Consider the following 21,151-nt stretch of genomic DNA (forward strand, 5'->3'; position numbering starts at 1 on the left):
TGCGAGGTGAGAGTGTGTGTGAGTGTGCATGCGAGGTGAGTGAGTGTGTGAGTGAGTGCGAGGTGTGTGAGTGTGAGTGAGTGCGAGGTGTGTGAGTGTGTGAGTGAGTGTGTGAGTGAGTGCGAGGAGTGTGAGTGCGTGAGTGAGTGCGAGGTGAGTGAGTGAGTGTGAGTGAGTGCGAGGTGAGTGTGTGGGTGAGGTGTGTGGGTGAGGTGTGGGTGAGTGAGTGTGTGAGTGCGAGGTGTGTGAGTGTGTGAGTGAGTGCGAGGTGAGTGAGTGTGTGTGCGAGTGCGAGTATCTGTGTGTGTGCGAGTGCGAGTATCTGTGTGTGTGTGCGAGTGTCTGTGTGTGTGTGCGAGTGTCTGTGTGTGTGTGTGCGCGAGTGTCTGTGTGTGTGTGTGCGTGAGTGTCTGTGTGTGTGTGTGCGCGAGTGTCTGTGTGTGTGTGTGCGCGAGTGTCTGTGTGTGTGTGCGCGAGTGTCTGTGTGTGTGTGTGCGAGTGTCTGTGTGTGTGTGTGCGAGTGTCTGTGTGTGTGTGTGCGAGTGTTTGTGTGTGTGTGTGCGAGTGTTTGTGTGTGTGTGTGCGAGTGTTTGTGTGTGTGTGAGTGTCTGTGTGTGTGTGTGTGAGTGAGTGTCTGTGTGTGTGTGTGTGAGTGAGTGTCTGTGTGTGTGTGTGCGAGTGTCTGTGTGTGTGTGCGAGTGTCTGTGTGTGTGTGCGAGTGTCTGTGTGTGTGTGTGTGCGAGTGTCTGTGTGTGTGTGTGTGCGAGTGTCTGTGTGTGTGTGCGAGTGTTTGTGTGTGTGTGTGCGAGTGTCTGTGTGTGTGTGAGTGAGTGGGTGTCTGTGCGAGTGTGTGCGAGTGTCTGTGTGAGTGAGTGTCTGTGTGTGAGTGTGGGGAGCGGTTAGCGCTATGCTGCGCTATGAACCCAACGACCCGGATTCGATTCCCCGATGACAACCAACACCGGTGACGATTACCTGAACCGGTCCTGGGCCTCCCCTAGGTCGACTCAGCCTTAAACGAGTACCTGGTGCGGTGTGTAAACAAGACAAAGGCGGTCGGGCGTGGTGCTGTGGCCACCTTACCCCCTCGTGTGCCGTGCCGGCATTCACAGGCGCTCGCTAACAGCACTTGCCCCTACAGTCTGTTGAGGCTACACGGGGGATCTTCGTCTTTGTCCGTTCCCAGGTGGTGCACAGCACGGGGGGCCCCGACCTGGCGCGTCTCATCACGAGCCCGCTGCTGACGCGCGACTGCATCGACATGCTGCAGGGATGCCTCGCGGCCAAGGAGAGGGAACTGTGGAAATCGTGCGGGGACGCGTGGAACAAGTCCAAGTGAGTCGCTCACACACACACACGCTCACACACACACGCTCGCTCACACGCTCGCTCACACGCACGCTCTCACGCCCACACACACTCGCTCATACACACACGCGCACACACACACACACTGGCTTACACGCTCGCTCACACACACACGCTCACTCACAAACACACACACACACGCCCACACGCGCTCGCTCACACACACTCGTGCACACGCTCGCTCATACGCGCTCGCACACTTGCTCACGCTCACACGCGCTTGCTCTCCCATGCACACGCACGCTCTCACGCACACGCTCACACGTGCCTTCCCACGCACACACTCGCTCACACAAGCGCACGCATTTGCTCGCACACGCATGCGTGCTTACACACGCATGCGTGTGTAAGCACGCACACATGCACACGCGCAGCCACGGGTGATTTATACCCCTGGACGTGGCACACATCACCACGTGGCACACATCACCACGTGGCACACATCACCACGTGGCGCTCTCTACCCGCGTGCCCTCCGCGTGCCGCACGTCTCGCCGGTTGCCGCGTGTTGCCCTCTCCACGCGCGTCTCTCTGTGGCCACGTGCCTCCCCCCCCCAGGGCGGAGTGGCCCAGGGACCAGCACGTGCCGCCCTACGTCCCGCGCTTCCGCAGCGGCTGGGAGCCGCCGCTGCTGGACGTGCCGGTGCGCGAGCGCGAGCGCGAGCGTGCTCGTGAGCACGTGGCGGAGCTCGTCGATGGCAGGGGGCCGCCCCCGACACAGCACCACAACGAGCCCCCCTGGATGCACAGCGAGGTCGGTCGCTCGGCGGTTCCATCCCCCCGAATCGGGGGCAGTGGGGGAGGGGGGTGTGTGCGTGTGTGCGTGTGTGCGTGTGTGTGCGTGTGTGTGCGTGTGTGTGCGCGCGTGTGCGTGTGTGCGTGTGTGTGCGCGTGCGCGTGGAGTCTGTCCCGTGTGTTCACTCGGTCCTGTTCTACAGTGTGGGGAGTGTTCATCGTAGAGTTAGTGGTGAGTGACTGATTGAGTGTCAGTCTGAGTGAGTGAGTGTTAGTCTGAGTGAGTGTTAGTGTGAGTGAGTTAGTGCGAGTGGGTGAGTGTTAGTCTGAGTGAGTGTTAGTCTTAGTGTTAGTGCGAGTGGGTGAGTGTTAGTCTGAGTGACTGAGTGTCAGTCTGACACTCAACGGATTGCGAGACCAGGCCCTAAAAAAGTCCGTCTCTGTTGCAGGCCAACAGTATCGAAGACAATGCGCAAATATTATTACGTGAGCCGTGTTTGTGTGCGCGTGTTCAGCGCACAAGCACTCTGCGTGGTTGACGCAGCAACTTGATTCCTTGCTAAAACGTTTCCGTTTAGTGTTTGAACACCTTAACACAACTCCTCTTGTTTCCGGGAAGCGTTAACGCCTCTTATTTTATTCTCATTATCTTTCTCTTCATGCTTTTGATCCTGCCAATAAAAGGTCCCGTTTTTATCTGCACGTGTGACCTCTGGATTTGAGCGCCCGGTGGTAGCTCAGCGCGCGGGGTGGGGGGGGGGCGTGGACCGACTTCACCCCGGTAAATAAAACGGAGCGGCTTCTGTAATTGTGTTGGCGCCACGGCGCGCGCCCGCGAGACACGAAGCACTTTAGGTAATTGCCTGCCAGCGCCCTCTTAGCGCGGTGCCGCAGGAAGGCGGGGGCCGTCCTGCTTTCCCGCGCGGCCGCGGAGAAGTCCGGCGCGTCCACCGGGGGGAGTTCCAGAGTCTCCCGAAACGATTGTCGAAAAAAATAATAATCTAGAATTGATTGTCAAAGAGCTTTGGCGGAACGAGGGAGACGAGCATGATTGATGATGATGATTGAGGATGATTGAGGATGATTGATGATGATGATGGGGGGGGGAGGAGGGAATTCCAAGGAGTGGAGCAGAGAGAGACGTGGTTGTGACCTGCAGCATGGTGAGTGGGTAGGTGGGTGGGTTGATGAGTGGGTGGGTTGGTGAGTGGGTGGGTTGGTGAGTGGGTGGGTTGGTGAGTGGGTGGGTTGGTGAGTAGGTGGGTGGGTAGGTGAGTGGGTGGCTGAGTGGGTGGCTGAGTGGGTGGCTGAGTGGGTGGCTGAGTGGGTGGCTGAGTGGGTGGCTGGGTGGGTTGGTGGGTGGCTGAATGGGTGGGTGGCTGAATGGGTGGGTGGCCGAGTGGGTGGGTGAGTGAGGTGGGTGAGTGAGGTAGGTGGGTGAGTGAGGTGGGTGGCTGAGTGTCGTTGTACCTCTGCCCCGCGTCGTCTCCCCGCAGCCCGATGGTGTGGCCCACCTCCCCAACAATGGCTACGTCGCCTTCGGTCAGCCGGACCCCTACCATCACGGCCTGCTCCCTCCTGGCGACAGGTGACCTACGACCCCTCCCTCCCCATCCCTCCCCCTCCCTCCCTGCTCTCTCCTCTAACCACCCCCACGTCTCTCTCTGACCACCCCCACGTCTCTCTCTGACCACCCCCACGTCTCTCTCTGACCACTCCCACGTCTCTCTCTGACCACCCCCCACGTCTCTCTCTGACCACCCCCCACGTCTCTCTCTGACCACTCCCACGACTCTCTCTGACCACCCCCCACGTCTCTCTCTGACCACTCCCACGACTCTCTCTGACCACCCCCCACGTCTCTCTCTGACCACTCCCACGTCTGACCACTCCCACGTCTCTCTCTGACCACCCCCCACGTCTCTCTCTGACCACTCCCACGTCTGACCACTCCCACGTCTCTCTCTGACTACCCCCACGTCTCTCTCTGACCACCCCCCACGTCCCTCTCTGACCACTCCCACGTCTCTGACCACTCCCACGTCTGACCACTCTCACGTCTCTCTCTGACCACCCCCCACGTCTCTCTCTCTGACCACCCCCCACGTCTCTCTCTAACCACCCCCCACGACTCTCTCTGACCACCCCCCACGTCTCTGGCCACTCCCACGTCTCTGACCACCCCCCACGTCTCTGGCCACTCCCACGTCTCTCTGACCACCCCCCACGTCTCTGGCCACTCCCACGTCTCTCTGACCACCCCCCACGTCTCTGGACACTCCCACGTCTCTCTGACCACCCCCCACGTCTCTCTCTCTGACCACCCCCCACGTCTCTCTCTGACCACTCCCACGTCTCTCTCTGACCACTCCCCACGTCTCTCTCTGACCACCCCCACGTCTCTCTCTGACCACCCCCACGTCTCTCTCTGACCACTCCCACGTCTCTCTCTGACCACCCCCCACGTCTCTCTCTGACCACCCCCCACGTCTCTCTCTGACCACTCCCACGACTCTCTCTGACCACCCCCCACGTCTCTCTCTGACCACTCCCACGACTCTCTCTGACCACCCCCCACGTCTCTCTCTGACCACTCCCACGTCTGACCACTCCCACGTCTCTCTCTGACCACCCCCCACGTCTCTCTCTGACCACTCCCACGTCTGACCACTCCCACGTCTCTCTCTGACTACCCCCACGTCTCTCTCTGACCACCCCCCACGTCCCTCTCTGACCACTCCCACGTCTCTGACCACTCCCACGTCTGACCACTCTCACGTCTCTCTCTGACCACCCCCCACGTCTCTCTCTCTGACCACCCCCCACGTCTCTCTCTAACCACCCCCCACGACTCTCTCTGACCACCCCCCACGTCTCTGGCCACTCCCACGTCTCTGACCACCCCCCACGTCTCTGGCCACTCCCACGTCTCTCTGACCACCCCCCACGTCTCTGGCCACTCCCACGTCTCTCTGACCACCCCCCACGTCTCTGGACACTCCCACGTCTCTCTGACCACCCCCCACGTCTCTCTCTCTGACCACCCCCCACGTCTCTCTCTGACCACTCCCACGTCTCTCTCTGACCACTCCCCACGTCTCTCTCTGACCACTCCCCACGTCTCTCTCTGACCACTCCCCACGTCCCTCTCTGGCCACTCCCACGTCTCTCTGGCCACACCCACGTCTCTCTGGCCACTCCCACGTCTCTCTCTGACCACCCCTCACGTCTCCAACTCCCCCCCCCCCCCACCGTGTCGCCTGCAGGGGCTTCGACGGCTCCGCCCCACCGCCACGCTCCCCGCTGGGCCCCCAGACGGCCATCGTGCGCTACGACTTCATGGCGAGGAACAGCAACGAGCTGGCGGTGCGCAAGGACGACGTCGTGGAGGTAAAGCGACGACGACGCGGGGAGTGAGTGAGTGAGCACTCAGATTAGAGTGCTAATCCGAGTGCTCGTCGGGAGTGAGTCGTGAGTGAGCAGAGTTCACGTGTTTCTCTCCCCATGGTGGTCGCGTGGATTTTTCTGTTGCAGCTTCAGCAGCTGCTGTTGCAGCTTCAGCAGCTGCTGTTGCAGCAAGTTCCTTGGTGCGGACCGCTCCCCGCGCCGTGCCAACGACGGCGCCGACCGCCCCGGCGTCGCTCGCTCCCCGTGTCTCGCTCGGCTCGCGTTCTCCGGGGAAGTCCGTCGGTTTAACCGCCCCCCCCCCCCGCCCGCCCGCAGGTGATCGAGAACAGCAAGCAGTGGTGGAAGGTGCGCAGCGTGACGGGGCACGAGGGTTACGTGCCCAACAACATCCTGGACCTGCTCAAGGGCGGTGACGGCGGTGGCATGGGCGGCATGGGTGGCGGCATGGGCGGCCTCTCTGACGAGCCGCTGTACAGCCGAGCCCTGCAGGTGAACCTTGCGCGGTGCTCGCCTCGGAGGGAGGGGTCTCATCAGTGAGCCCTCACAGCTCGCTAACCTCAGGGCCTCATCAGTGAGCCTACGGCTTACCTACTCGGGGCCTCATCAGTGAGCCCCCAAGGCTCTCACGAACCTCAGGGTCTCATCACTTGACCGACTCGCGGTCTCACGAGTGATAGGAATGTGGAATTTCAATTCACCACGCGTGGTAACGTGTCCCATCCCCCGTCTCGATGCGTGGTAACGTGTCCCGTGTCCTGTAGCGCCGTGTGGTAATGTCCCGTAGCGACGCGTGGTAACATGTCCCGTGTCCCGTAGCGGTGTGGTAACGTGTCCCGTCTCGACGCGTGGTAACATCTCCCGTAGCGATGTGTGGTAACGTGTCCCGTAGCGACGCGTGGTAACATCTCCCGTAGCAATGTGTGGTAACGTGTCCCGTAGCGATGTGTGGTGACGTGTCCCGTAGCGATGTGTGGTAACGTCTCCTGTAGCGATGTGTGGTAACGTGTCCCGTAGCGACGCGTGATAACGTGTCCCGTGTCCCATCTCGACGCTAGCTCTATATGCCCAAGGAGGAGTTGCAACGCTACAAGGTAACGTCCTCCTCCTCCTCGTCGCGTTGTTAACCGCGGCGCTTGCTGTGGTTTGTTTTGAACACCGACGTCCGAGCCGCAATGTTTTTTAGTACAGTTACATGTGTAGCAGTATTACACTCTTGCTGTGTTTGCCCCCCCCCCCCCCCCCCACCACCACCACCACCACCACGTGACACAGTAACCACGTGGCCACAGCGATGTGGGGCGTAGGAAAGCCCTCCGCTGCCCGACTGGGGTTCGCCCCCCACCCCCCCCCCCCCCCGCCTTGTTACTGTTGGCCGGGGGGGGGGGGGGGTATAAGAAGAGCTTTGCGGCTTTTCGTATTTCCCGTGAGCTCTCGCAGAAGAGATTCTAATTCTGAACGAAACATTTTTCATCTGTGACCTGCGAAGAAGCGTCGAGGCACGATTTTGTTGATGACGGCGGTCGGATGAGGTGGCGGGGTTGATCGTTTTTGAAGCCGCGCCAATGCGAGGGGGCCCTCCTGGAGGGTGGGAATGTTAATCTTTTAATATAATTGTACAAGTGTGTCATTCATGATGGCAGAGCTTACGCAGCACGAATGTGGCCTGGTCGTTGCTGTGCCTGGGCTAACCGCCGTAGATCAATTGTGAATCTTTAAATCGAATTTAAAAACCTACGTAATGCTGCTACTTTCTATTGCTACTATTACCACTTACTGCTACTATTAATACTAATTACTGCTTAATGCTACTATTACTACTTACTAATTACTGCTACTACCTATTACTAATTACTAACTGCTATTACTGCTACTTACTGCTATTACTACCTACTAATTACTGCTTACTGCTATTACTTACCGCTACTAACTATTACTACTTACTGCTACTAACCACTACTACTTACTAATTACTAACTGCTACTATTACTACTTACTGACTGCTACATTACTACTTACTGCTACTAACTATTACTACTTACTAAATACTACTTGCTACCAACTATTAATACTTACTAATTACCAATTGCAACTATTACTACTTGCTACTATTACGACTTAACCACGAGTTTGTGCTGTGTTTTTGCAGTTTCATTCGCGTGCACGTCGAGAGGTCTCCGATTTAACCGTTACCGGCGGCTCCGTCTTTACCCTCTTAAGTCTACAATGGGATATCGCTGAGAGTGGCACCACGGTGGCTAATGAGACGTTGGCTACCTCGCCCGGCACGCAGGAGGTCGTTGGTTCGATCCCGGCCCTAGCGACGCCTTCCGGCGTGTATTTGGAGTTTGCGGTGTCTCTCTCCCCGTGGTCGCGTGGATTTGTCTCCGGGTCCTCCGCTTTTTTTTCCCCCTCCACGTCTAGAAGCACGCGTTGAGAGTATTTCGTCTGCTGCTGTAAATGTCCACGTGATGACGATGATGAGCCACTTGGTTGAGCTACCAGTTGTGGCCAGGTCGCTGCTGACGAAAGAGCCACAGTCTCTGTCTCTCACGAGGCAGGAGCCCACTGAGCTGATTGCGATATTGGGTGAGCGAGTGGGTTAGTGGGTGGGCTAGTGGTTGGTTGGGTGGGTGTCCGGGTGGGTGGGTGAGTGTCCGTGACCTGCGGTGTGTGCGGTGGTAGCTCAGCCTGGCAGGGACCGCCCGCTAAAGCGTACCGAGTAAGCTCCCTCCTTTTCCAGCCACGCAACGCCATGGGGGTGCAGCATTCAGGGAGCAGCCCCTGCAATTGCTTTTCCGTTGGCACTGCTGGTGGAAGCGAGGGCCCGCTGCGCGAGGGGCGAGCGGACTGTTGAGTTTGCCGTGCGTGCTGTGTGCATGTACGTTTGAACGTCTTTCGCCCCGTGCGTAGCCAACCTCGCTAATCGGAGGTGCGTCGTAACGCAACGCCTCCGTGTGCGTCCACTTTGTCATTTTCATACTTCCCCCACCCCCCCCACGCCACCCCCGCGTGGTTTTGCCGGAGCCAGCGGTTGGTGGGAGAACTGTCGGAGGTAAAAACTTTGCCGGGTTTCTCATCTTGCTCGAAATTGCGGTGTCCCGTAACGGGAGAAGGGGGGGGGGTGTTTGCCGTGCGTGCTGTGAGACTCACCTGGGGGAGGGAGTTTAGCTGTAGGGTGCTGTGAGACTCACCTGGGGGAGGGAGTTTAGCCGTAGGGTGCTGTGAGACTCACCTGGGGGAGGGAGTTTAGCTGTAGGGTGCTGTGAGACTCACCTGGGGAGGGAGTTTAGCCGTAGGGTGCTGTGAGACTCACCTGGGGGAGGGAGTTTAGCTCTAGGGTGTTGTGAGACTCACCTGGGGAGGGAGTTTAGCCGTAGGGTGCTGTGAGACTCACCTGGGGGAGGGAGTTTAGCCGTAGGGTGCTGTGAGAGTCACCTGGGGGAGGGAGTTTAGCTGTAGGGTGCTGTGAGACTCACCTGGGGGAGGGAGTTTAGCTGTAGGGTGCTGTGAGACTCACCTGGGGGAGGGAGTTTAGCCGTAGGGTGCTGTGAGACTCACCTGGGGGAGGGGGTTTAGCTGTAGGGTGCTGTGAGACTCACCTGGGGAGGGAGTTTAGCCGTAGGGTGCTGTGAGACTCACCTGGGGGAGGGAGTTTAGCTCTAGGGTGTTGTGAGACTCACCTGGGGAGGGAGTTTAGCCGTAGGGTGCTGTGAGACTCACCTGGGGGAGGGAGTTTAGCCGTAGGGTGCTGTGAGACTCACCTGGGGAGGGGGTTTAGCTGTAGGGTGCTGTGAGACTCACCTGGGGGAGGGAGTTTAGCCGTAGGGTGCTGTGAGAGTCACCTGGGGGAGGGAGTTTAGCTGTAGGGTGCTGTGAGACTCACCTGGGGGAGGGAGTTTAGCTCTAGGGTGCTGTGAGACTCACCTGGGGAGGGAGTTTAGCCGTAGGGTGCTGTGAGACTCACCTGGGGGAGGGGGTTTAGCTGTAGGGTGTTGAGACTCACCTGGGGAGGGAGTTTAGCCGTAGGGTGTTGTGAGACTCACCTGGGGGAGGGAGTTTAGCTGTAGGGTGTTGAGACTCACCTGGGGAGGGAGTTTAGCTCTAGGGTGCTGTGAGACTCACCTGGGGGAGCGAGTTTAGCTCTAGGGTGCTGTGAGACTCACCTGGGGAGGGGGGTTTAGCCGTAGGGTGCTGTGAGACTCACCTGGGGAGGGAGTTTAGCTCTAGGGTGCTGTGAGACTCACCTGGGGAGGGAGTTTAGCTGTAGGGTGCTGTGAGACTCACCTGTGGAGGGGGTTTAGCTGTAGGGTGCTGTGAGACTCACCTGGGGAGGGAGTTTAGCTCTAGGGTGTTGAGACTCACCTGGGGAGGGAGTTTAGCTGTAGGGTGCTGTGAGACTCACCTGGGGAGGGAGTTTAGCTGTAGGGTGTTGAGACTCACCTGGGGAGGGAGTTTAGCCGTAGGGTGTTGAGACTCACCTGGGGAGGGGGTTTAGCTCTAGGGTGTTGTGAGACTCACCTGGGGAGGGGGTTTAGCTCTAGGGTGCTGTGAGACTCACCTGGGGAGGGAGTTTAGCTCTAGGGTGCTGTGAGACTCACCTGGGGAGGGAGTTTAGCTCTAGGGTGCTGTGAGACTCACCTGGGGGAGGGAGTTTAGCTGTAGGGTGTTGAGACTCACCTGGGGAGGGAGTTTAGCTCTAGGGTGCTGAGACTCACCTGGGGAGGGAGTTTAGCTCTAGGGTGCTGAGACTCACCTGGGGAGGGGGTTTAGCTGTAGGGTGTTGAGACTCACCTGGGGAGGGAGTTTAGCCGTAGGGTGTTGTGAGACTCACCTGGGGAGAGAGTTTAGCTCTAGGGTGCTGTGAGACTCACCTGGGGAGGGAGTTTAGCTCTAGGGTGCTGTGAGACTCACCTGGGGGAGGGGGTTTAGCTGTAGGGTGCTGTGAGACTCACCTGGGTCATGGCCTTGAGTGGCCACAGTGGCTTACGCAGCTCCCTGGTCGTGTTGTGTTGTTGTGGTGTTGTGTTGTTGTTGTGTTGTTGCATGGTGTGTTGTGTATATTTGCCTGGGCAGTCCGTGGGCCACCCCCGCCCGTAGACTAGGAGATGATTCCCGGTGCCTTGCTGCTGGTGTGTGTGTGCATGGTGTGTGTGTGTGGTGTGTGTGTGTGCGTGTCTGCGGGAGTGTGCGTACGTGGTGCGGTGCGTGTGAGCGTTTTTGCGTGTGCGGGAGTGTGTGCGTGTGCGGTCACTCAAACACAACACGACCTTGCGCGTCAGTCGCGTTACCCTGACCGGTCTCGCGGTCGTGTGTGCGTGCGTGCGCCCGTGTGTGCGTGCGCCCGTGTGTATGTGCGTGCATATGTGTGCGTGCGTGCGTGTATGTGCGTGCGTGTGCGTGCGTGTATGTGTGTGTGAATGTATGTGTGCGTGTGTGCGTGTGTGTGTATGTGAATGTGTGTATGTGAATGTGTGTGCGTGTGTGTATGTGTGTATGTATGTGTGTATGTGTGTATGAATGAATGTGTGTATGTGAATGTGTGTGTGTGAATGTGTGTGTGTGTGCGTGTGTAGAAACAGCGCACAGACAGTGGCAACCGCTATCCGGGAGGCCCAGCGTCCCCGGGCCTCCCGTTGCCGCCCAACGGCCTCCAGCGGCAGGGCAGCGGGGACTCGGCGAATGCCCTGGGGCCCGAACCGCCACGCAGCAACAACAACAACAACAACCAGCGTGACCCGGCCCAGCAGCATGGTGAGTGTGGGGTGGGGGGACGGTGGTGGTGGTGGTGGCACCACGGCGGTGGTGGTGGTGGCACCACGGCGGTGGTGGTGGTGGCACCACGGCGGTGGTGGTGGCGGCACCACGGCGGTGGTGGTGGTGGTGGTGGCGGCACCACGGCGGTGGTGGTGGTGGTGGTGGCACCGCGGCGGTGGTGGTGGCGGCACCACGTCGTCCAGTAACCCACTCATTTAAAAACGAGATCCCTCATGACACGGGAAGTGGTTGGAACCAAGCGGCTAACTCCCAGTTTACGCCGCTCGCTTAATTGCGAGGCCGGCGACGTCGCTACCACCGCAGGGTGGTGACAAGTCCGCCCGCTGCGTTGCCGTCCGTGCGTGCGCAGTGCAAGAAGAGCTGCTGAAGCGGCTGTCCGGGCAGAACGTGAACAAGCGCAACTTCATGATCCCGCGCAGCAAGGGCACCGCCGTGGTGCTGAGCTTCGACTCGTCGCCCGAGGACGTCAAATCGTGGCTCGTGGCCAAGGGATTCAGCAACCTGTGAGTCGCCGCCGCCGCCACCCTCGTCGCGGCCGGCTACGGCGCGCTGCGCGAAGAGGTTCGGCGGGCGCGCCCATCGTGCCACCTCGTCCGCCCGTCTCGTGCCACCTCGTCCATCCATCTCGTGCCACCTCGTCCGCCCGTCTCGTGCCACCTCGTCCATCCATCTCGTGCCACCTCGTCCGCCCGTCTCGTGCCACCTCGTCCATCCATCTCGTGCCACCTCGTCCGCCCATCTCGTGCCACCTCGTCCGCCCGTCTCGTGCCACCTCGTCCGCCCGTCTCGTGCCACCTCGTCCATCCATCTGGTGCCCCCTCCTCCGCCCATCGTGCCACCTCGTCCACCCATCTCGTGCCACCTCGTCCACCCATCTCGTGCCCCCTCGTCCACCCATCTCGTGCCCCCTCCTCCGCCCATCGTGCCACCTCGTCCACCCATCTCGTGCCACCTTGTCCACCCATCCCGTGCCACCTCGTCTGCCCGTCTCGTGCCACCTCGTCCGCCCATCTCGTGCCACCTCGTCCGCCCATCTCGTGCCACCTCGTCCATCCATCTCGTGCCACCTCGTCCATCCATCTCGTGCCACCTCGTCCGCCCATCTCGTGCCACCTCGTCCGCCCATCTCGTGCCACCTCGTCCGCCCATCTCGTGCCCCCTCGTCCACCCATCTCGTGCCCCCTCGTCCACCCATCTCGTGCCCCCTCGTCCACCCATCTCGTGCCCCCTCGTCCACCCATCTCGTGCCCCCTCGTCCACCCATCTCGTGCCCCCTCGTCCACCCATCTCGTGCCCCCTCGTCCACCCATCTCGTGCCCCCTCGTCCACCCATCTCGTGCCCCCTCGTCCACCCATCTCGTGCCCCCTCGTCCACCCATCTCGTGCCCCCTCCTCCGCCCATCGTGCCACCTCGTCCGCCCGTCTCGTGCCACCTCGTCCGCCCATCTCGTGCCACCTCGTCCATCCATCCCGTGCCACCTCGTCCACCCATCCCGTGCCACCTCGTCCACCCATCCCGTGCCACCTCGTCCGCCCATCTCGTGCCACCTCGTCCGCCCGTCTCGTGCCCCCTCGTCTGCCCGGCTGTTTCACCGCCGGTTTGAACGTTGGGGGCACGGCGGCTCAGCTCCGATATCGGCCGGGGCAGCTGGGCTTGAGGGGATCGTCGGTCTCGTGAATGAGGTAGAATAGTCAACTTGTAAATGCAGCCGCCGCACGGGCAGCCATTCGCTCTCGGAGAGAGGGAGGAGATGGCTCAGAGAGAGGCTACGTGGGGTACACACACACACACACACTTGTGCGTGTCGAGCCCAAAGCTGCTGAAATGTGCGCGCTCGCACAACGCCACGCGGCTGCTGGGATGTGTAGAGATAATTTATGTTTGGAGGGATGTACGAGGGAAGGAGCCAAATTCCTGCTCCTTTGTCTTGTGTTGCTTGCGTACTCTCTCGCGAACTCTCACTCTCCCTCGCAAACTCTCACTCTCCCTCGCAAACTCTCACTCTCCCTCGCAAACTCTCACTCTCCCTCGCAAACTCTCACTCTCCCTCGCAAACTCTCACTCTCCCTCGCAAACTTTCACTCTCCCTCGCAAACTCTCACTCTCCCTCGCAAACTCTCACTCTCCCTCGCAAACTCTCACTCTCCCTCGCAAACTCTCACTCTCCCTCGCAAACTCTCACTCTCCCTCGCAAACTCTCACTCTCCCTCGCAAACTCTCACTCCCCCTCGCAAACTCTCACTCTCCCTCGCAAACTCTCTTTCGCATGTGGTACTTTACTTTCTCCCGCGTGCTCTGCGTCGTACTCGCTGCACGACGGGGCCGCTGTAACGTGGCTGTGGCTGTGGTGTTGTTCAGGACCGTGGACAGCCTGGGGGTTCTGACCGGTGCTCAGATCTTCTCTCTCAACAAGGAGGAGCTGAAGGCTGTTTGTCCGGACGAGGGGGCGAGGGTCTACAGCCAGATCACTGTGCAGAAGAGCGCGCTCGAGGTACGTGCACACAGACAAAGATCCCCCACCACCACCCCCGTGTAGCCTTCACAGACTGTTGGGGCAAGTGCTGTTCACGAGCAGCAGCAGCAGCAGCAGCAGCAGCGATGAAGGCTACCGGCACTGTGGCACGCAAGAGCGGGTGGGTGGCCAGCAACTACGCACGGCCGCCTTTGTCTCCCTCAGTGGCGATGTTTACACACCGTACCAGGTACTTATTTGAGGCCGAGTCAACCTAGGGGAGGCCCAGGACTGGTTAAAATAATCGTCACCGGTGTTGGCCGTGAGCGGGAATCGAACTCGGGTCGCCGGGTTCGTAGTGCAGCGCGCTAACCGCTGCACCACCGCTCCCAACATAGACACAGACAGACACACACACAGACATACCCACAGACACCCACACAGACAGACACACCCACACACAGACACACGAGCCTCTGAGAAAGCTTCACCCCACCCGTTGCTTTGTACCATCGGTGACGTTTGCTGCGATTCCGCCCGTTCAGCCCGGGGGTGGCCTCGCCGAGTCTCGACGACTCCCCCCCTTGACGACCACGCCTGACGCTGTGCCCCCCACTGCCCCCCACCCCTCAGAGCGCGCGTGGAACGTCGGAGCTGGAGGAAATCATGAAGAAACGGAAAGAGAAGATCAGCTCGGTTGATAAGAACGGCAGCGAAGACGTCACCGCCTAGCCCCCCCCTCCCCTCGCCAAAGGCCCATCAACACCCCCACCCCTGCCCCCCACAGCCCCCCACTTACTGCCACTTTCACAGCTGTTGTCCAGCTTATTCTCACGTCCGACACATCCGGCGATTCTATTCCCGTCGTCCCAGAGCGAGAGAGGGGGTGACGCTAGTTTAGAGTCACGGTCGACCATCGCCGCCGTAGCGCTTGGGGGGGGTCTGGCGCCGGGCGTTGTGCCGTTGAGGGTCTCCACATGGGTCGGGTTGACGCGATTGGCTGAGCGGGGTTAATCTGATTGGCTGAGCGGGGTTAATCTGATTGGCTGAGCCGGGTTTAATCTGATTGGCTGAGCGGGGTTTATTCCGATTGGCTGAGCGGGGTTTATTCTGCATTAGCTGAGCTGGGTTTATTCTGCATTAGCTGAGCGGGGTTTATTCTGATTGGCTGAGCCGGGTTTATTCTGCATTAGCTGAGCGGGGTTAATCTGATTGGCTGAGCGGGGTTTATTCCGATTGGCTGAGCGGGGTTTATTCTGCATTAGCTGAGCGGGGTTTATTCTGCATTAGCTGAGCGGGGTTAATCTGATTGGCTGAGCGGGGTTTATTCCGATTGGCTGAGCGGGGTTTATTCTGCATTAGCTGAGCTGGGTTTATCCTGATTGGCTGAGCGGGGTTTATTCTGCATTAGCTGAGCTGGGTTTATTCTGCATTAGCTGTTACTACCCGGCTTCGCCCGGGACTTGGATCAACAATGCCCGGCCGCCTTTGTCTCCCCAGTGGCCATGTTCACACACCACAGCAGTTACTCGTTTGAGGCTGAGTCGACCTAGGGGAGGCCCAGGACCAGTTGAAATAATCGTCACCGGTGGTGGCCGTGAGCGGGAATCGAACTCGGGTCGCCGGGTTCGTAGCGCGTTCACCACTACACTACAAGGCGTGACGCTTCCACATGCGCGGGTCACGTGACAGATTTGACGTCACAGCTCACTTGCCGTGCAAAAAATAAATGTATTATTGAGCTCCCACCTCCCCCCCCCCCCCCAAAAAAAAAAAGTTTATTTTTTAATGTTTGCATGGTGTACAGTCTGGAAAGTACCCACATGGCAAATGTAAAGTTTGTTGCATGTCGGGAAGTACGCTAAACATTTTGAACAGACACACACACAATCACAACATTGCCTTTTATATAAATGGAGATTAGCCGAGCGGGGCGGGGTTTTACCTGCGTTAGCCGAGCGGAGTTTATTCTGCATTGCCCTCTCAAGGAAGACTCTTGGCCGGTTGAATCGTGGCGTATCCCCTCGCCGCCGCGTGTTGTACAAGTCGCGCCGTGCGTTTGAACTCGTCTCGCGCAACCGTGCCCAGCGATGGCGGCGTCCTCGTCCGAGATGCGGGCGGTGGGTGGGGGGAATGGCGGCAAAACTGAACGCGACAGAAAGCAAGAGGGGGAAAAAAAAACAAATTCGTGACCAACCGACGCAGACCCAAGGTGTCGTCGGGGTCGGGATCGGAGCCACGACCTCCTGCGTACCAGGCGAGGTAGTTAACATCTACTGGCTACCGGTTGCACCATCTAGCCGGGCCCACGGCTTAGGCCTGTCCCCTGTAACGTCAGGGCTGATGGGAAGCAACAGCAGCAGCAGCAGCAGCATTAGCGCGCCTCCGATTAGCGCGGTTGGCTACGTACGGCGCGAAGGAAGTTTGCCGCACGCAACGAAGCTGGGCTCGCAGCTGCCCCGGTCCGCGCGGAGTCCCCGCCGAGCGAGGCGACGGGGTGTGGAGACTTATTAGTCCGTGGCGTTTGAAACGGGGAGCTCCGTCCGAGTACCCACGAGGTCGCCGCTCCACCTGTGCCGCTCGCCGACTCTGCGTGCGTGCGTGGCGTCCGCTCTGGGGAGTGCTGCTTGCAGCTACGGTACACGCTCACGGAACAACCAACAACCAGCAGTGACGATTACATGAACCGGTTCCGGGCCTCCACCTAGGTCGACTCGGCCTCAAATGAGTACCTGGTGCGGTGTGTAGTGAACATCGCCACTGGGGAGACAAAGGCGGCCGGGCGTCGTGCTGGCCACCCACCCCCCCTCGTGCGCCGTACTGGCCTTCATAGGGCGCTAGCTAACAGCACTTGCCCCAACAGTCCGTTATGGCTACACGGGGCCTCTTTGCCTTTGCGTGTAGCCGGTCGGCACGGGGATACCTGCTCCACCGCAGTCCCAGACACACCGTGGACATTTCCCATTCGGCAGCGGCTCCGTTTCCCCGCCCGACCCTCGATCGCCACGGTCTGAGCTACGTACGGCACGAAAGAAGTTTGTGGTACATCCAGGAAGGGTTTGGGATCCCACTGCTTTAGAGATTTGCATAGTTTAGACAGTTGTGTGCGCGCGTGTGTGTGTCTGTGCGTGTGTCTGTGTATACTGGAGGAGCGGTAGCGGTTAGCGCTACGAACCCAGCGGCCCGAGTTCGATTCCTGCTCACGGCCAACAACCAGGGGACGAATATCTGAACCTGTTACGGGCCTCCCCTAGGTCGACTCGGCCTCAAATGAGTACCTGGTGCGGTGTGCAGTAAACATCGCCACTGGACACCCAACCCGCTCATGTGCTGTGCCGGCCTTCATTGGTGCTGCTCGCTAACAGCACTTGCCCCAACAGTCCGCTAAGGCTATACGGGGGGGAGGGCAGGAATCTTTGCCTCTGCTTATATATACTGTATATAATAATTTGGGAGGTGAGTTTACCCATTGTCGCAGCGATTGGGGCTTAAGATAATTTCCGTAATTCTATTAAGCGTCTGTGGGAATAAGCGCTCCGCACGGCTAATCGTTTGCGTTTTCGCGACGGATATATACATACACACACATACACACATCCACATATACACACACACAACTCGATTGACGGACAAATAACGACATTTCTTCCCGTATATTAAACATTCCATCAGCCGCGCCTGCTCTCGTTTAGACGGCATCGCCTATGACACAGGCAACCTCTGGAGCGGTTTCGACGTGCATGGGTCTCATCAGCAGCAGCGTCAGGCTCACATAAAATCCATGCTCGCGAACTGCCCAGACGTTGTTAGCGAGAGATCGCCCATCCCCATGTAAGATACGATGCCTCGTTTGACCACAAAAACCAGATAGTATGTAACGCAATAATCAGTCGTGTCCGTTGCTGAGAATATTAATCAAATCGGCTGACGATTTGCCTCTTGTACCGATTCCCTGCGGCGGGGGAGGTGTGGTCACCTGCCCTGGTGTTGTGTGTCGTGGAGGGGGTGGTGCACAATGTATCTACACACAATTAGGCGTGAGTCTCGTATAGTTCCAGCATTGACTCTGGGTCCGCTGAGATTAAAGGTCTGCGTCGGGGCCTGTGCGTCTGCCAGTGACTCCGACTACTACGACACACTCACACTCGCGTGTTTTTAAGACGTTAAGCTATTTCACGTGAACACGATTCCACGAGCAGCACACGTGATGTGACTCCCTGTATATAATAATGATGATGATGATCGAGGTAGCCACGTGTCGTGGACGAGCAATAATAAAACGCACGGATGCACGTTCACAGCGTCACACCGCCATGTGGCGATGCCTCCACTCTGTCCCCCACCCCCCGCACCTCCGATGAGCACGGTTCGGCTACGTACGGTGCGAAGGAAGTTCAACATACAACATACTGCTAACCCCTTATCAGTGCCCCGTACCTTAGACAAATTCAGACCGTGCCGCCTTGTAAAATCTCAACGTTCATCCTACAAAGTCCCCATCAAAGGGAGAACACAAATTGTTGTTGCCCGCATTGAAACGGCTGTGAGCCGAATGTGCCTGAAAACTAAATTTCCCTGCACTAGAATACGCGGCAAACCGTGTGGGTTGACCGCTGTGTACACACGGTGGTGGTGGTGATCTGCATGATAAGGACGTGGGGGATGTTGATGTCAATAATCACGATTGACATTTGTAAGCCGCGTGCCTCCCGTGGACGCTGCGAGTGTCGCCAATCAGGGAAATGAGACGGAGCCAGTAGCGACAAGTGGGACACGCTTTAGCTTATTTCATTTTATACCCGCAACCCTCCCTAGCTAGCACCACCTTCATCGACATTATGGTGGGGCCCCCGTTGCACGCGACACCACTAATGGCCGTGTGCGGAATGTAACCAAAACCACTGCCGGTATATTCCAAATGTATCGGGTTGACTTAGAAGTCAATCTCTACATTGTCAAAGGGCTAGATGCTTACGACTTCCCCGGAGGAGTGCATGCATCACAAGCCACTATAGCAACCCACAATGACCCTCGCAACAACACACAACCACCAACACCGCCACACAACCACCAACACCCTCACACAACCACCAACACAACCACCAACACCGCAACACACAACCACCAACACCGCAACACACAACCAGCAACACCAACACACCCACCAACACCGTCACACAAGCACCAACACCCTCACAAGCACCAACACCCTCACAAGCACCAACACCGCCACACAACCACACGACGACCGCGGCTTCACCGACTTCCTCCACCACGAATGCTGGTGGAGGACACAACACTCAGTGGATCAGTCCCAGGCACCTCGAACAGGATCAGTCCCAGCCATCTCGAGCAGGATCAGTCCCAGCCATCTCGAGCAGGATCAGCCGCGTGCCTCCCGTGGACGCTGCGAGTGTCGCCAATCAGGGAAATGAGACGGAGCCAGCAGCGACAAGTGGGACACGCTTTAGCTTATTTCAGTTCATACCCGGAACCCTCCCTAGCTAGCACTACCTTCTTCATCTACATTATGGTGGGGCCCCCGTTGCACGCGACACCCCTAATGGTTGTGTGCGGAATGTAACCAAAACCACTGCCGGCATATTCCAAATGTATCGGGTTGACTTAGAAGTCAATCTCTACACAAACCTTACATTGTCAAAGGGCTAGATGCTTACGACTTCCCCGGAGGAGTGCATGCATCACAAGCCACTATAGCAACCCACAATGACCCTCGCAACACCGTCACACAACCACCAACACCGTCACACAACCACCAACACCGTCACACAACCACCAACACCGTCACACAACCACCAACACCGTCACACAACCACCAACACCGTCACACAACCACCAACACCGTCACACAACCACCAACACCGTCACACAACCACCAACACCAGCAACACCGCCACACAACCGCACGACGACCGCGGCTTCACCGACTTCCTCCACCACGAACGCTGGTGGAGGAAACAGAAAACTCAGTGGATCAGTCCCAGCCATCTCGAGCAGGATCAGTCCCAGGCACCTCGAGCAGGATCAGTCCCAGCCATCTCGAACAGGATCAGTCCCAGCCACCTCGAACAGGATCAGTCCCAGGCACCTCGAGCAGGATCAGTCCCAGCCATCTCGTACAGGATCAGTCCCAGCCACCTCGAACAGGATCAGTCCCAGCACAGCAGCCGCCCTGAACAAGTCGAGGAGCGGAATAACTCCCCCACTCCCTCCCTTGGTTGCTCGCGACGAGGCCTTTACTGGGGCCCTTCCCCCACCTGATGATCACGGCGTGCCCACGAGCCAATCCAACCCCACACACCTGCAGCCACTCTCGCACAAAGCCACCCGCGCGAGTCCCTCGCTTCTCCCCAATCAAAGAGACACCCTGCCCCCCCCCCACCCCCCCCAAAACCATCACTCCGACTGCCACAGGGGGGAGATCACTTTTACGAGAGGCGAGTTTTCAGGGCGAGATTTAAATAGCTCCACAATAGATTTGACCAATTCTGGCAATAAAACAGCTGCGTTCAGGTGTTACAACGCCAAAGAGAATCCTTTTTCAAGGAATCCTGTCCGCATTAACCACACACGCGGTCCTTGTGGTGAGCATACAAAACACAAAAAAACTCACGCTCTGATCATTAATATTATGCCATTGTCTTTGAAATTGACTGAGTGGTCTCCACACCATTGTTGTCTCGAGGTCAAGGCGTCCGTGACCTTGGAGTACTCGCGTAGGCGGAGATGAGAAGATGCCGATTGCCATCGTCGGTGGTGGTATCGAAGTGGACCGGTTCCTGTAAAAGTCAGTTTAACACGTAGGCTTTCGCGACCAATATTATTCATAATAAAGGTTTTTGAGTTAGATCGCGTTATTTATAAATGTGTCGTAACCCTCCAGCACCCGACACGGCCAATCAGCAAAAAAGTGTCACGTTGACAAAAGACAATTAATTCACTACCTTAGCCCACCGGTGTGTTGAAGAGTGAATCCACAACATTTACAGTTTGAGTACGACGTTTCGCTGGTAAATACATCCAGCATCATCGGGCAATTCGCCAGAATGGTAAAGGCCTCTCCACTTGCTCCCGGTCTTAAATAGAGCAGCAGGGTGACGTCATCATTTAACTCATTCAGGTGCAGTGATTTGAGGCGGAGGGGGGCATTGTAATTATATAATCGATTGGTAATCAGTCAATGGTTATGATTGGTAATGAGTTGTAGATTAGTAATTAGTTGTAATGTGTGTTATTGTGATTATATGCTACGTTAGTAATCCGTTAATTAGTATGTGTTTCCCCTATAAGGAATTGTAATATGTATTATTTAATAATCCGCTTCCAAGCCGTACTAAGCCTGTAGCTGTCAGAGCGATTAAAGTTATTTCTAGTCCTCTCAATTTCAATGG

The 21,151-nt window shown here is 57.9% G+C and overlaps 1 protein-coding gene and 1 long non-coding RNA gene across 4 annotated transcripts in view; one reads left to right on the plus strand and one right to left on the minus strand.

Annotated features, from left to right (window-relative positions):
• Positions 1 to 18,037, plus strand: part of LOC116956439 (epidermal growth factor receptor kinase substrate 8-like) — a 76,776-nt gene extending 58,739 nt beyond the window's left edge. For 2 of the 3 annotated variants that reach the window (XM_076054345.1, XM_032978072.2), the window contains 10 exons: positions 1,187 to 1,335; positions 1,927 to 2,122; positions 3,600 to 3,691; positions 5,370 to 5,493; positions 5,827 to 6,000; positions 8,540 to 8,563; positions 11,085 to 11,262; positions 11,636 to 11,789; positions 13,646 to 13,778; positions 14,373 to 18,037. In XM_076054345.1, coding sequence (XP_075910460.1) covers positions 1,187 to 1,335; positions 1,927 to 2,122; positions 3,600 to 3,691; positions 5,370 to 5,493; positions 5,827 to 6,000; positions 8,540 to 8,563; positions 11,085 to 11,262; positions 11,636 to 11,789; positions 13,646 to 13,778; positions 14,373 to 14,471 — 1,323 coding nt within the window. In that variant the 3' untranslated portion in view covers positions 14,472 to 18,037. The remainder of the gene's footprint in view (positions 1 to 1,186; positions 1,336 to 1,926; positions 2,123 to 3,599; positions 3,692 to 5,369; positions 5,494 to 5,826; positions 6,001 to 8,539; positions 8,564 to 11,084; positions 11,263 to 11,635; positions 11,790 to 13,645; positions 13,779 to 14,372) is intronic. The other variant, XM_032978077.2, reaches the window with a different exon arrangement.
• Positions 17,378 to 20,830, minus strand: LOC142906473 (uncharacterized). The gene is made up of 3 exons (XR_012930321.1): positions 20,705 to 20,830; positions 20,431 to 20,539; positions 17,378 to 19,932 (listed from the first exon to the last, which is right to left on the minus strand). It is a non-coding gene; the product is annotated as an uncharacterized LOC142906473 (long non-coding RNA).
• Positions 20,831 to 21,151: the final 321 nt, after the last annotated feature.

The sequence above is a fragment of the Petromyzon marinus genome, chromosome 65 (genome assembly GCF_048934315.1).
Source record: "Petromyzon marinus isolate PM22_M1 ecotype Great Lakes invasive population chromosome 65, UKy_Petmar_22M1.pri1.0, whole genome shotgun sequence".
In the NCBI taxonomy this organism is placed as follows: domain Eukaryota; kingdom Metazoa; phylum Chordata; class Hyperoartia; order Petromyzontiformes; family Petromyzontidae; genus Petromyzon; species Petromyzon marinus.